A 15,477-nucleotide genomic window follows, 5' to 3' on the forward strand; every position below is an offset into this window, starting at 1 on the left:
CGACTTTATCTTGCATAACAAATCTGCCAGTCATCTACTGAGCAGCTCCTGCTATGGGACATCCCAGCTGGAGCTGGCTCGCTCCATGCTTTGGCAGGCAGAGGGGCTGCCGGCCATGCAGCTTGCCACAGCCCTTTGGTCTAAGACTTGAAAGAGCATGGAAGCTGTCAGGAAAGAAAGTTTAGCAAATGATACTGTCCTTTCTAGAGCCGTTCTGGTCAATAGAAAAATAAACTGGTACATATCATGGAAAACTTCCAGCAAGAACCTCATGGCTACTGATGCAAAGATGTCTCCAGAGGGGACCTTTAGTTGCCTGTCCTGGTTCTTGATTCGTGTAAGTTCAGCTGCATTGCAACCCCAGTATAAAGAAGGCTATTGTAGTCACCCAGCACGTGGTGACATTTCTGAAGGTAGGTAAGCACCAGGGCTTGAGGGCATTGTACCCCTTTGCAGGGCGCTATTGCCTGTGTAGCCCATCACAATGTTGGGCCACAGTTCACCATAAAGGGCCATTTTAGAAAAACATCCTTAATGTACTCCGGGGTTTTACAGCAAAGCCCTGTAAATGTGTTAGAAAGAGAGCAGTAAAAGGGAAGGTTTATTGCTGTTAAAAGGTAGCCTGAAGGTTTGAGTCACCAGGTGGGTGCTTCTTGTTTGTTGTGTTGGTGCTCATCATCCATTTGGTGCAGAAGGGAGAAGTTCTTCCACTGACATGTGGATGTTGGCATTTTGGTGGCAGTTACCGGTTACAGGGAAAATTAGGAAAAAGACCTGAAGCAGCTGGAGGCCAGCACTCTTACTTTGAGGTTCAGGATTTGGGGACTAAGATGGTAGAAAGATCATGAGACTACAGAGAAAAGGAATGAAAGAACTGTGGGATGGTGGATAGGTGTTTTTTTAATCTTCTATTATTGTTTCTTTTTTTATTATATAAGGCTCTGTCAGGCAGCACATTTATATCCTTCACCCTTTCATGCATTATAATATTAGCACACCTTTTACACGATCCTTTTTGAAGCTCTGAAAAGAATAATATATAGAAAAAAAATGGCTCCTGCATCTGGCTGAGCAGAGATCCTAGCTGCCCTTGCAGTGCGCACACACTGCCTGCGCCGCCGGTGCCCAGCCGCGCTGGGAGCACAGGGTGTTATTCTGGAGGCACCCAAGTGCGCTGGTGGCAGGTCCTCCTTGCCAGTCCCAACCCTTTGGAGCCAGTGGTGCTGGTAGGTACCTGAAAGCAGAGGTTCCCAGTGCTGGGAGAGCCGTCGACGTAATTCCCAGTGCCCAAGAGGCGTAACAGAACAGGGGTGTTTTATGTCATACCTTGCTGCTGCTCTGATGTGGTCGTGGCAATGTTTACTAGCTGTTGCAAGTGAAGTCCAGCTGGCAGACAGGAATATGTAGATGTCAAGAATGGAACAGGATGGGAATGAGGAAGGTAATTTGATTGTTTGTTTTCTGGAATAACAGTGGAGATAATCTCCTGCCCTGAAACAGTACGTTGCTGCAGGCAGCATCGCTTTCAGTGCGCGGGAAGCTCTGTGGAGAGCTGGACAGTTCTGTATTCAGGCAACAAGAAGCACTAACCCCCCTGGCTCCTTTTTGCCCTCTCTTCTCCACCCTGAAAGTCCAGCACTTTTTTCCCTGCCTAGCAGTGAGCGAGCCGTTCCGCAGAAGCAGATATTAAAAAAACCAAACTATGAAGAGCAAGGCATTGGTTTCCCCTGTGGACAGCCATGTGGGCCGCTTTGCTTAACTAACCGCTCGCATTGATTTGCGGAGGGGATGGTGTACACCAGAGCTTGGGGGGGGCTTGGGGACCAAGGGTCTTCAGGGGGTTGGGAGGCACCTTGCTCTCCATGAATTCCCCTGGAAGTGCGTGGGCTTGCCCGCTCCCTAGGAGAAGAGTTGTTGTAGGGACCACACTGAACAGAGCAGGTGGTAGCTCAAATGGGTTTGCAAGTTAATATTTGTTTTATTTCGCTTTGATTGTGGATTATAGTGTGAAAAGAAAACAGAAAGCAAATATCAGTAGTCGTGAATAATACGCTTTCACAGAAAAGGCAAATGCTTCGTAACTTGCAGCCTTTATGCTACTGCGGGGTGAACTGCATCTCCGTCCCACGTAACACACAGCTCTGAAACTCAGAAATTTGCAGCTGCCCAAGTCCCTCGGGTGTCCTAGGAAATAGCTAGAATTTGTGAACTTAATAGAACCTTATTAATTTGAGATCTAAATCATTTTTTTAGCTGGAGTTAAAAAGCGGCTTTAAAAAAAAAAAGAGTCTCAAAAAGAGATTATTGCAATTGAAAAGCGTAATTGATTAATCCTCAAGTAATACATTTTTCAGGATTAAATATAATTTTGCTTACTGTTAGTAATATTCTTTTGAACCAATTTATGAGCTTCCTTACCTGGACGTGTGTGGGTTTTGTCTTAATAATCCCCTTATATTAGTCACTGGAATTTTCATTTTCCTCGTATATTAAAACAGTATCTCAAGACAGGATTTAAAAAGCACTTCTGCTTTGCAGTGAGGGATGCATAGTGCGCCTGCCTCTTCCCGGTGCAGCCAAGGCAGGGCTGGGTGAAGCCCCCGGTGAGCCCTGCAGCAGGAGCCCCGGGCTGCCCCCCCGCGCAGAGCCCTGGCTGGGGGCAGCACAACAAGGGCAGGGTCACGGCCGGGGGGGGGGGGGGTTGGGGGGCAGGGAAAGGTGAAACCTCCCGCTCGCCTGCTGTTAGGACATGGGTTTAGGGGTGTAAAGAGTCTTTTGCACAGAACGGGATTTGACCTTTGCTCTAATCTTCCACTACAGGTGAGCTTTCTGGCTTTTTCAGACCTGCTTTGTTAAATCATTAAACAGCAGCCAGAGAGCAGAGGGAAAGAGAGAGCCCCTTAACCTGTGGCTTGTCCTTTGGTGGCTCACTTGTTCTGCCAAGAGCATCGCCCGATTTTTGGCTGGGGCATGCTCCTCTCTGCCCCCCATTGCCTCACGCCTGCCTGTGGGTATGGGACAGTATTGTTTGATGCTACTGAGTTTTGGCAGTGGCCAATTTTCAGATTTTATTGTCCAGATTTGAATACTCAAAACCAAGGTGTTTTTTTTTTTTTTCCCAGAAAAAGAAGTTTTTTCCAACTTTATTTGTGGAAATGCTGATTATTTTTTTTAAAACACCCCTCCCCAGCTACTTTTTGTGGAGCTGTGGTGCTCACCCCTTCTCCCTTGAGATGATTCAAGTGTGAGTCAAGTTCCCTTGACTTTCTCCTCGTTGGTTTGGTGAAGCGGTGGCCAACTTCTCGTGGTGGGTTTGACACAATGTTGGGTTAAGGACTGGGTGTGCCGACTGGGGAGGGAACCCCTGGGTCTCAGCTCAGCTGCTGAAGCCGCCTATGTACTCTTGGCCTGGAGCAAACATCAGCTAAAGGGTGTTAATTTAAGTCTTGATGAAAGCTATTAAAGATAAAATGTTTTACCTGAAAGTGTGCAATGGTTTACAAGCAGGCAGAGCGTTATGGCTGCTCAGCTGACACACCCCAATTCTTTAAGCCTTTGCAACTTGGTCATGGGTTTGTGGCCTCAGAGATGTGTGGGAAAATGCGTGTACTGGAAATTGTTGGTATGCCGCGATGGTTCAGCTGCCCCGCTTCTTTCAGAGATGTGTGTCTGCAAGGAGCCGACAGCTTTAACACGATCTCCTTGCTCTGCCCTCTTGTAGGTGGATCAAGTTTGAGGAGAAGGTAGAACAAGGTGGGGAGCGATGGAGCAAACCTCACGTGGCCACCTTGTCCCTGCACAGCTTGTTCGAGCTAAGGACATGTATAGAGAAAGGCTCAATAATGCTGGATATGGAGGCCTCTTCTCTCCCACAGGTGGTAGGTAAGTGAAGCTTCCTTGGCTCTTTCCATCAACTCTTCCCTATCCATTTTTATTAACCCTGATGATGGTTTCATGGATGGTTTTAATGAGAAAGCACTGCTTTTTCAACAAAAGAGGAAAATAAAGAAAGAAATCCTCCAAGAAATAACAGGGGAAAATAGAAAGTGTGTGGAGAAGGACAACAGACAAGAGAAAAGAGTTCTTCTCAATTCAGGAAGAAGAGTAAAAAAGTCAGCTTCAGTGATAATTGGCCATAGAATCATTTAGGTTAGAGAAGACCTTTAAGATCATCAGGTCCACCCATTAATGCAGCTCTGCCAAGCCCACCGTGGTTCAGTAACCATGTCCCTAAGCACCGGATGTACATGTTTTTAAACATCCCCAGGGACAGTGACTCCACCACCTCCCCAGGCAGCCTGTTCCCATGCTTGTCCACCCTTCCGTTGAATAAGTTTTTCCTAATATCCAATCTAAACCTTCCCTGGCGTGGCTTGAGGCTGTTTCCTCTTGTCCTGTCACCTGTTATGTGGGAGCAGAGACCGACCCCCCTGCCTACACCCCCCTCTTAGGTAGTTGTAGAGAGTGATAAGGTCCCTGAGCCCCCTCCTCTCCAGGCTGAACCCCTGCAGCTCCCTCAGCCGCTCCTCACAGGACTGGTGCTCTAGGTCCTTCCTGAGCTTTTTGGTAATTGTATCGAATCATTTGGATCCCAAAGGAGATGTCCTCAGTTATATCCCGAGATATCACAGTTTGTGCAAGGAATAGTACACACTGACTTTGTGTTGGCTCTCAGAAACGTAAGCTGTAGAAGGCCACCTCCCTCAGGACCCAGCAGGTACCACGTTGGGCAGAAGGGCTGCAGGTTTTTGGCCATGCAGTCAGACCACAGACTACTTCTGGATGGGGTCCCAGGGTGGCTGCTGAAGGTGAGTGAGCCTCTCTGTAGGATGGGGTGCTCCCCTGCAGCAAGGAAGGGCGAAGAGCAGGCGCAGCATTAGCTGATACTTCACTCTTCTGAGCAGGATGGCAGGATCTTTGCAGTCAAAGCAGCCGTGGCTTGGGGTGATGCTTGGTGACGTTGCCAAGAGCTATACCGTGTTCCCGATGATGTGTGAGAAGGTCGGCAAAAATAAATCTTAAAAGTGAGCCGTCCAGTGGAGGTACAGTTAAGCAAAACCACTGAGTTTGGAAGCCACAATGTGAAGCGGCATAGAAGAGCAAAATGAAATAAAACCCCCACAAAACCCAGTGCTTTGAATTATAACCTTAGGAGGAAGCAGGCTCAAAACTGTCCTGCCATGAAACTGTTAAATATCAGGTGTTGCACTAGTTTGTAATACTTGGAATTACGAAAGCTGCCTCTGATGTTCTCTGCAGAGTTTCGAGCTTTGTTTTGCAGGTGCATTTTTTTTGGCATTTATTTTCCTTTATTTTTGTGTCTGCGTATCCAAATGCACAACTTTGCAAAGTTTAAAAACAAAACTAAACCCAACAAACAAAAACCTCTGAAGTTTTATGCGGAAGCTGAACATGCTTCAGAAGATAGCAGCTGATGTCAGTGGTCCAAAACTTTAACCCTCGAACATTAAATTTCTTTTTGAAGTCATTTTGAGATGTCACCTTCAATGTTCTTCTTCAACACCCAAATTACATCTGACTCCTGGAAGTTTAAATTACAAATCGGTGGCTGCTGTTGCTGCAGCACTGGCCTGAGTGGGGTGGTTTTGCTGGTCTAGGTCCTTAATCAGATAGATGGGGGTGCCCAAAAAGCCTGCAGACTTGGTTTCCAGAGTTATTTAGTGATGGTCACTTGGTGGATGTCTGTTAATGACACACGGGAAGGAAGAGCTCAAAAGGCTCTCTGTTGATTTGTGTTGTATCAGAAACATGGAAGGGAAGAAACACTTGCCAGAGAAGGATGAACTTGATGAAGACAGACTGAAGGAAGTATTCCAAAAATCACTAAAAAAATAGGAGGAGCAAAAGCTTGCAGAAAAACGGCGCTGTAGAAAAATAAACGTTTTGCCAAATGTTTAGTGTAACTGCACCTACGTGCATATAATGGTCCTTTTCTGAGTTGGGTGGAAGAACTAGGCTTTTTTCCCCTGTGATGTGAAGAGGCATTAATTCTTGGGCAGCATATAGAGGACGACTTTCTGACTCACCGAGTTAGCAAATGTGCTGCATGTTCTGCCTCCCCTTTCCCATAACTTTTATTATTAGCACAAATAAAAGTTACCACTAGACAAATAAGAGCTGCCACTTCCCCCCGGGGGACAGCATGTTAACTGAAGTAATCAAGGGAACAGCTTAATGGGAGATTTAATGCACAATAGAGATTCTTAATAAATCTGGCTACTCCCCCGTCCCTTCTCCTCTGAGACAGGGGAGCAGGAAGGAGAGGATTGATGGAAAGTGAGCAGCCTTTGCAGTGGGATGGGAGCCTTTTTTCCTGCTGATTCAGATAAAGGCAAAGCCACATAATAAGTCCTGTGACAATTGGAGCAAGTTCTGCCTTTTGTAGTTGCTGTCATTTTGCTTCAGTCTGGAGAGTGAGTGATTTAATTAGTTGCTCATCTCCAGGACTTTTTCATATCATTAGATTAGGTTTTACTGGGAGCCTGTGGGGTGAACTCGGGCCATGTTGGATCCGATAGAAGTTTTACTGTGTTATTTTTGGGAGCATAGTGGAACTCGCAAAGTAGTTGTAGCTTCTTCACAAAAATACAGGGTCAGAGCAGATTCCCTTTCTGAACTGAGAACCACCTTACCCTGGTAGATGGCTTGCATCTGTAGGTGATTTGAAATAGTCTCAACAGCTTGTGTGAAAATAACAGAAGGGAGCCTCGTTACAATAGGTATGTGTCGGTGGCTGATGGTTTTTTGCTGGATGGAAACGCTTATGTCCCATTTCAAAAGAAATGTCTGTAAGAGATGCCCATCAAAAGTAAAATGGCGAAATGTAGTGATTTTGATGTGGGGAAGGAAAGCCTTCAAAAAGATAGGGTGAAAACGATCCTTATGCCCCGCTCTCCCTCGGTGCAGTTGAGTTTTGTGCCTTGTGATTAATGGTCCTCTCCTCTCCCTCACCCTTGCGTGCGACAGAAATGATCGTCGACAATCAGATCGAGACGGGGCTTTTGAAATCAGACCTGAAGGACAAAGTCACCTACACGCTGCTCAGGAAGCACCGGCACCAGACCAAGAAGTCCAACCTGCGCTCCCTGGCTGACATTGGAAAGACCGTCTCCAGTGCAAGTAGGATGTTTACCAACCCCGATAATGGTAATGCAGAGGCTAACTGGCTATAGCCTTCCCTTCTAAAGCAACCCACCCAACCTGCCCGCCAAAAACTAACTGCGTTGCCTTGACGATGCTTTTCTAACCCACAATTAGCGTAGCGAGACCCACGCTGATGACATGTCAGCGGTGGGCTCTGGAGGCTGCTTTGGCCGTGGCACGTCGCTCTAACCGTATCTTCACTGGACTGAGTGGGAGAGGAGGGGAGGTGGCAGGCAGGTGGCAGGCTGCAGGAGGCGCAGGGCAGAGCAGAGAAATGCTCTTGCAGCCTGCGTGTGGGAGGGGATGCAGGAACGACGGTAGGAAAGAGATTTGCAAAAAAAATCCAACCGTGCCTGAACCTAAAAGGCCGATCATCTGAAATGCTTGGGCAGAGACGAAGCTTTCATGCGCGTTCGATTTCTGTAACAGATGGTGTCGATGGCACTCCTAGTCAAAATTTACGTGATAGTAACATATAGCTTGCATTTTATTGCCATACAATCAGTGTCCAGTGTGGGTAAAGCTGATTTTCATCTTGCTTTATTCATCCTAAGATTGTTTTGTGGTGTATGTCGTGGATCTGTCCCTCTGAAAGTGGTGACGTAGCTAGTGCCGTGCTCGTAGTGGTGTCTATCCGTGTGCGTGTGCGCCTGGGTGCAGACAGCTATAGAGGCCTTGGCAATGTCTCTGTACTTACCTGTACATAGGTGTTTGCAGTCGTCTTACTAGTGGTAATCAAAGAAGGGAAGTTTTCAGCCTATTGTCATCTCTTGGAGTTCTGTCAGCTGCCTCCTGTTGCCATCTGGAAATTTGTCTAAAAGTTGCCGTTTAAAAATTTCAGAAGTTTCACACAGAAATGAAAGCAAGCAAAGAAATTATTTCCTTCTTGCTACATTTAAGGCCTCTTAGCTTTCTGTGTTCTGCTTCCAAAACTCACCCTAACATTCCTCCCTAACCTATTCTCATACTTTATTAATAATTCCTACTTTTTAATCATCCTTTGATTTTGCAGCAGGGGTGTGTGTGCGTGTGCATGTGAAGAATATTTATTGCTCTTGACGATGCATCTTGTCCCATGCAAGTGCCTTGATAACGCAGTGACTAAGTGAATAACACAGAGGCGCAGTAACGTGAATCAAGGGGACGTCCTGGGTGTGCAGCTTTTTGGTGAATATCCCTGCAGGAGTCCAGTGGAGCAAAGAGAGGGACTGTGCTTCGGAGAGCACTGTAAAGAAATTCCTGTTGTGGGGAAGGAGCTCAGTGTGGCCAGCTGAGATGGGCGATATGTGCTGAAAACAGGGGAGCCTCTTCCAGAGCACGCTGCAGGGAGGGGAAAGGACCTTCTGGGCATCACCAGGCTTTGCTTTTGTTCTGTGAATTCCCACAAGCCTTGAGCTGATGCCTTGCACATTGGGTAACGTACACGTGTAGGAGTGCCTGAGGAGGGTCGGATCCCAGAGAGGCGGTGTTCAGGAGCTCTAGCTAAACTGGTACTCCTCAAGCCCCCCTGCTCTTTGCCCGTTAACTTCTGGCATAAAATCGGCAGGATTTTTGTCCTTACATCAGCCAGGCACTTCAGGCCCCTGGAGCATGCCTCAGTCATGTTGGGACTGGGCACCCAGCATGTGGTTGTTTTCAGTTGGGATTAAGAAATGATGCTCCCTGGGGCTTTACATTGTGTCCTTCCCGCTGGTTTGTATGGGAGGCGTCTGCTTTCTGTTAAAAGAAGGCAACGGCTGTTGCAGGTGAAATGCATAAGCACTGTCTGCAGTGGTGTCTGTAGGTACCAGTTACCACCTCCGTGACTACTGCGCTTTCTGGAGCTTTGAAAAGGTGAGCAGGTTTGCTTTGAGGAGAAGGATCCTGAACCGTAGCCACGCTGTATGGGAGGCAAAACCGAAGACGGACATGTCTCCAGCACGTGTTGCTCGGGTGCTTTGGTCGCCTTGTGTGCGGTGTAGGGGATGCCCTTAGTTCTGGGCTTCAGCCCCAAGCCCCCTTTCCTGCAGGTAGGCGCTGTGACACCGAGGGTCCTGGTCACACAGAGAGGCGTGCCAGGCTGGGCTCCCCAGGCAGAGCTAACCACGCTCCTACCGCCTGGGAGGCGAGCGGCTGGGCTCCTGCCTGCGGGGAGTGCCGCTGTCTCTGGGCAGCGCCAGGCTTTTGTCCTACCTTACAGCCGAACAATTCACCAAGTTTAGTGTTTTGTTCTGAGTACCTGTCCTGGTGAGTTCCTAAGGTGCAGAAATATAAAGAAACCTTCAGGGCTGACTGTAGGGCATTGCTATGGTTAGTCCCTCCTTTTGGACACAGCAAGGGTCATAACCGAAGGGGTTAAAACGGGTTCTGTTAGCAGTGTACACCACCTTCCACCTCTGGTTTGCACCTTTTTTCCCCTGCACCATATGCTTGTAACAGCCGCCTCTTTTTTCCAGCAGCTGGTGAATGTCAAATTCTTCCTTTCTGCAGTTCAAGTCATTCCTTGAGGAGCCATCAAAACCTCAGGGTTTTATAGACAAATTAAAACTTACTTAAGGGGTTTGAAGGTAAATCCTGCTCAGTGTATTATTTAACCATATGTTGGTCGGTGTAGCTATTATTATTTATAGTTGTTATTATTTAACTGTTACCTTAACTCCTCTAATACACATGCTCGGTGCGTTATTTAACTATACCTTGGATGGTATAGCTATTATTACTTATAGTTATTATTATTTAACTGTATCTTAACTATAGTACACACGCTGAGTGTATTGTTTAACGCTACCTCGGACGGTGAGCCCTGTCTCTTCGCTGTGCAGCGCTAGGCTTGCAGGGCTGCTTAAAGAGAAAATAATAGCGTGCTTATCCTGGGAAGGCTGATGCTGACAAAGGGCGTTCATCTCCGTTCCCACTCAGGGCCCTGCTTGTTTTTCATGGCTAAGGGCATCCTTTACTCGGACCCTGGGTGACTTCATTCCTTTCTTATTTGGAGGCAGTGCGCAGGTCCTGTCTCATTTGGACTGAGTCTCAGGAAATGCTTTCCCGACTCTGTGCAGCCCACTGGCTGACCTTCAGCCACTCCTTTCATGTCGTTTTGCCTCTGTTTCCCCACCTGGGATGTTTTTGTGTTACGAGAATATATAATGCATTATGTTCCGTGACACTTCAAGTGCTTTGAGATTTAAAGGAAGGAGAGACTTAGATGCAAAGGGAAATACTTCATGAAAAGTTGTTATATTATTTATTATTTACACTTTACTGAAAAGGTAACTCCAGAATGTATTTGATCGAGCTATACCATGCTCCTTGGAATTCAATGAGTGCCTCTCCTGTGCTTCTGAAGGCAGAATTTGTCCTTTAGACAGATAAAAATTTAATGAAGCCAGCAGGAGTGCAGCTGTCTCTCAACATGGTTAATGACAGTAATGAAAGTGCCACCAGCCCCCAAGCACTCATAAACTTCCCTAGAGTTTCTTTCCAGGTAGGTATTTCTGTTCAGTGCCTACCTTTCATTTCGGCGTCAGTGAAACTTCCATCCAATATTCATGCTGCCCCCAGGTTGATGGGAATGGCCGGCAGCCCCTCTGTGCATGGCTTACTCCTCCCCTCCGCACAAGAACCTTACAGGCTGATGTAGCTGGGAAGCAGCTTGGCTTTCTGCTCAACTGACATTTACTGCCAGTGTTGCATGGGGGAACTTCTCTAGTTTACCCATAAAAGGCACTGATGTAAATTACAAAGCACCCTGCTCGTGTAATGAGCACAGTTATTGTGCATTCATTAAGGGTTGTTAACGAGACCGTCTCTGCTGAAGCTGAACCAGACCCTGCCGTAGGTTGTGTGTAAAAAATATTATGCAACTTACTGGTTCTTGCTGGGCAATCACAATTGATTTAGAACCTACGATTTTGATAGGTGCCTAATCGTATTAAATTACATTAAAAAACATTTATTTTGGCAGCACTTTAGCGTAATGTCATTATCATTAGCATGGATTCTGCCCATGATTTTCCTTTTTTTTTTTTTTTTTTTTTTTTAACCCCCCAGGACAGTTAGGCTTAAACCCCATATTACATAATGACAAATTTCTTCAAAGGTATTTGTTAGTTCTGAAATCTGGAAATATCCCCTGGGCCCTGGTTCTTGGAGATACTGAGGTGCCTGTGTCTCACTTGTTTTGGAGCACTTAGGTAACTAGGTCTTAGGGTCTCTAAAATTTTCTATGCCTTTCTTAGTAGCTTCATGATAAGCTTGTATCAACTCCTGTTCTGGTATTACATTTAATCATAATTAAAAATTCTGAATGTGTCTCAAGATATTCTTCATGCGTAAAGCAGGAAAAAAGGTAAACAAGCAGAAGTCGCTAGGACCTTGCCTGTGAATGTGAGTGCATTTTCAATTCGTTGTGTGTTGCTGGGGATTTCTCTGCAAAGCACCCCGGGCTGTGGCTATATTCCATGTTCTTACTTCCACCTTCTGAGGCGACTGAGCCCTCTGTGTTTTTTATGAAATTCAGAAACGGTGCTTTACCTCCTGCCCTGCCGCTGCTGGGGCTGATCCTGGAGTGTCTCCAGCTGCTCCTTCTGCCCTCGCAGACCTCGGCAGGATCTGTGGCTCTGTGGTCCCCGGTAGCACGTCATCCCCCAACCCCTTCTTCCATTTCGCCGCTCTTTTTGCAGCTAAGACTCAGTAGCCAGCGGACGGGCAGCAACATGCAACTTTTGAGTGGCTAAGGTGTGCGCTGAATTACTTTTATTCATCACCACATCATAGAGATTGATATTTGGATCATGCTTGTGGGAGAATGATTTCTCAGAAACCTTTTTGCTCTTGGGAAAGCCAGATGGGCAAAAGACGGTAGTTCCTTACATGACATCGGATGGAGGAGGAACAATTAAAGCACTCCTTTGCTGTCTGTTCAGTGGGAAAAAAGATGATTATCAAAAAGCTGAACAGGCAAAGCTGCACTGAGTAATTACTCGAAGTTACCTTACAAAGGCACCGCCCCTTTTGTTTCTTTTATTTGTAGAAGGTTGAGCTGTTCAAAGTGTTCAGCAAGGACATTTCGCTTTCACATTTCAGTTGGAACTCCTGCAGGGTTTTTTGACAGGTTTGGGTTTTTTTGGGTTTTTTTGCGCACCTTGGTTTGTTGACCAGCTTTCTAAGAGTTCTTTGTGTCCTTTCCTGGCACAGGGTACCACACTTGCCGTGAAGCCCTGCACTAAATAACGTATGCGCTAGCAGCTCTCCGGCAGCCCTTGCCCAGCTGGCACACCTTCGGGTGGTAACGCAGGTCTGCCGTGAGCTTGCCACTGTATAAAACAGGAACCGCGGCCACCGTTCCTCACGCAGGTGCCTGAGGACTGCCTGCTCAGTGTTCACCAGTGCTCTGGGGGTGACATTTGCTGTGCCCTGTTGATGTTTCTGTTTAAAAGCTTCCTGCCTGCCAGCGTTTTGTATAATTTAACGCCTGTGAGAGCCTGTGGCGAAAGCGTTGAAGAGAAGTGGTCGAATCATACTAAAACCAAGCTGGCAGAGGCTGTAGAAAACCGTGATGTGTTTGAAGTGTGAGTGTTTAACCACCATAAGTAATGGCATGCTCCCCATCACCAGGCGGGTGGTGGCTGTGCTGCCCAAACACCTCATGAACAATATTTGTTTTTGCTGTGCTGACAGTGTTGTTGGGAAACATTTGAGTTGCCCCAACACCCTGGCTGTCTGCAACGCGTTGGCTGATGTACTGAGAGAAGGAAGGCTAGCAGGAGATGAAAACTTCCCTCCTCTAAAGTTTTTATTCTATGTTAAGAGTTCAGCTTTATTCAGTTCAGCATTTTTCATCCAAGCTGCATCCCCAGTCCCTTTAGAGAGTTGAATGATGGCATCAGCTGAGTAATACCAGCACAGGAGGAGAGATGTTTAAGTCTGAAATGAGATATTTTTCCAAGGAATACTTGGTAAAAACACCACCAATGTGTTTAGCTGTTTGCATTATTTGAAGCATTGCAGACTGAGGTACGTGCTTCCAAGCCCAAATTGCTGTGCATGGTACATGCATGGTCAGGGTGCTCAGAGTGGGCTCCTACAGGGACGTGACCTGTTTTTTTTATTTCAAAAGCACTGTGTGTCTGCTGTTCTTACTGCCCACACCGCAGCTTGGGACCACTCAGCATGATTAACGCTGCGGCTGCCTTAGGTGCTTGAAATCCGCTTCGAAGGTGCCTGAATGTGAGACACCAGGAGGGGCAGATTGGCTCCAGACCTGCCAACTGAATGCTGAAAAGTGGAGCTATGGAGGAGGTATCATGCTCCACCTGAGTGGGCTTACCACTCTGGTCACTGAACTCTGTAGAAAGATGCACTTGTGTGTAACGGCGACTGTTCCAACGCTCTGTCTCCTACCTGGCTTGCTTGTGCAATTGTGTGAGCGTTTCTTTCTTGCATTTTGTTGTTTTTTTCTTTCTTTGACTTTTCAACTTTGCTCTTTTCCTCCTCTTTGCTGCTGCTACTGTCTCCTGCTTGCGCCACACAAGCACGCAGCCCACTCGAGAGCTCCGTGCCCTGTCTAGCAACCCGCACGTTGGATGATGAAATCCGAGTGCAGCGCAGCCCCAGCGTGGGATGGCTCAGTAAGTCCCGGGCAGGGATGTGGGTGGGCGGGGGGTGGCGAGAGGCAGAGGAAGGGGAACTCGCACTAAGCGGGTCTCCTGACGCTTGCTGCTGCATTAACAGTGGGAAGGTTGCAGGTGCGTTCCTTGCGGAACGGCTGCTGCTCTGGCTGTCCATGTTATCCCCACTGTCCCCTCCTGCTGCTCTCTTTCACTCTGTTTTGCTTCTTTTTTGTCATCTGGGATGAAACAGGTAGGTCAGCCTGCACTCCCCGTCAGGCAGTGGGCTCCCTCCAAAGCCACTGAGTGACATTTCTTCCATCTATTGAAGCATCCTTTGACTCTGAAAAGCACTTCATGAATTTTGCCACCAATGCAGTATTATAAATGTAACGAGCTTAAATATTTTAATTTATTTATAAATTAAATAAAAAAACACAGCTAGCATGTCCTGTCAGCTTTCTCTCTTGGTGATGGACTTTTCTCAGGCCTCGCTTCTCTCTGATTATCCTTTGTAAAACATCACTCATCTGATGGCAACTACTACACATGACATCTACGTGTTTACTACACTGTTGTCTGATTACTGCACTAACAGCACAGAGGTGTTCTTTATGGGCCATAGCAATCTACAGGAATCTGAATTTCAGGATATTCCCAGTGAAAGATGACTATTGAGCCTTTTAGTAGGGTGCTGGGAGGGGTTTGGATTGCCCACCTTACTTCTTGCACCGGTACTTGGCTGAGCACAGCCAAGGAGAGGCTTGCATCACCTTTGCCAGAGAGACAGTCATGTAGATTAGTCACAGAATCGTTTAGGTTGGAAAAGACCTTTATGATCATCAAGTCCAACTGCTAACCCAGCACTGCCCAGCCCACCACTAAACCATGTCCCCAAGCACCACACTTGGGCATTTTTTAAACACCTCCAGGGATGGTGATGCCACCACTTCCCCAGGAAGCCTGTTCAATTAGGCCTGAATCAGGGAATTATCCTCGGTTAGCAAACTGTGTAAGGGTGAACATCACGTGCCAAAGTCTTTGGCTGAGGTCTCGGCAGCAGAAACTTTTTACTCCCCTAGTTTGCTCAGGGCTCGGAGAGCCTGTGGGCTGAGAGGCTTGTTGCTTACTTCTGCTCCATTATTTCCTCGTGATTCAGAGAAGCTGCTCACCTGAGGACTCCCAGATTTTTAAGGTTGGGTTTTTCCTCTCCCCAGCCCCCCAGGTCTCTGGTTCCGAAGCAGTATTGCTAGGCTCACCCCAGAGACTGAGGTGGCCTTGTGTCACTGTAACCCTCAGATGGCTGAGTCTGCTCCAGAGGGTTGCTCTTATGAGCAGGCTTGTTAGACAAACACAAAACCCAAGAATATTGGACGTGTCCTTCCTGGCTTTGGGACTTCAACGGTGGACAGCTGTTAGGAACCTGTATCAGAAGAGGTTTAGGGTGTACAGATTCGGGCTGCAGTATCCGCAAAACCAAATGGCTTTTGAGACAACGTTGCACATGTTGCATCTTGCACTTCTAGCAGTGTTTTTCTGTGAATGACTTTGCTTGGCAGTCAGGATAAGTTCAGGGATTTGGGGAAAACTTCTAAACATGGACTGGGATACTGTCAAGTTGCTTAGGTCAGCAAAGCTGGTAAAAGATGAAGCTTGTGGTTTCCAGTTGGTGTTCTAGAGATCGTCCGAGTCAGTACTGAGTGGGACTAGTCTGAACTTGAGGACC

The 15,477-nt window shown here is 47.1% G+C and overlaps 1 protein-coding gene across 13 annotated transcripts in view; it reads left to right on the forward strand.

Moving 5' to 3' along the window:
* SLC4A4 (solute carrier family 4 member 4) overlaps positions 1–15,477 on the forward strand; it is a 239,997-nt gene that overhangs the window by 143,587 nt on the left and 80,933 nt on the right. For 8 of the 13 annotated variants that reach the window (XM_080408335.1, XM_080408336.1, XM_080408337.1 and 5 more), the window contains 3 exons: positions 3,722–3,882; positions 6,988–7,167; positions 13,677–13,772. In XM_080408335.1, coding sequence (XP_080264461.1) covers positions 3,722–3,882; positions 6,988–7,167; positions 13,677–13,772 — 437 coding nt within the window. The remainder of the gene's footprint in view (positions 1–3,721; positions 3,883–6,987; positions 7,168–13,676; positions 13,773–15,477) is intronic. The other 5 variants (XM_080408334.1, XM_080408330.1, XM_080408331.1 and 2 more) reach the window with 3 other exon arrangements.

The sequence above is a fragment of the Falco punctatus genome, assembly GCF_963210335.1.
Source record: "Falco punctatus genome assembly, chromosome: 1".
Classification (NCBI taxonomy): Eukaryota; Metazoa; Chordata; class Aves; order Falconiformes; family Falconidae; genus Falco; species Falco punctatus.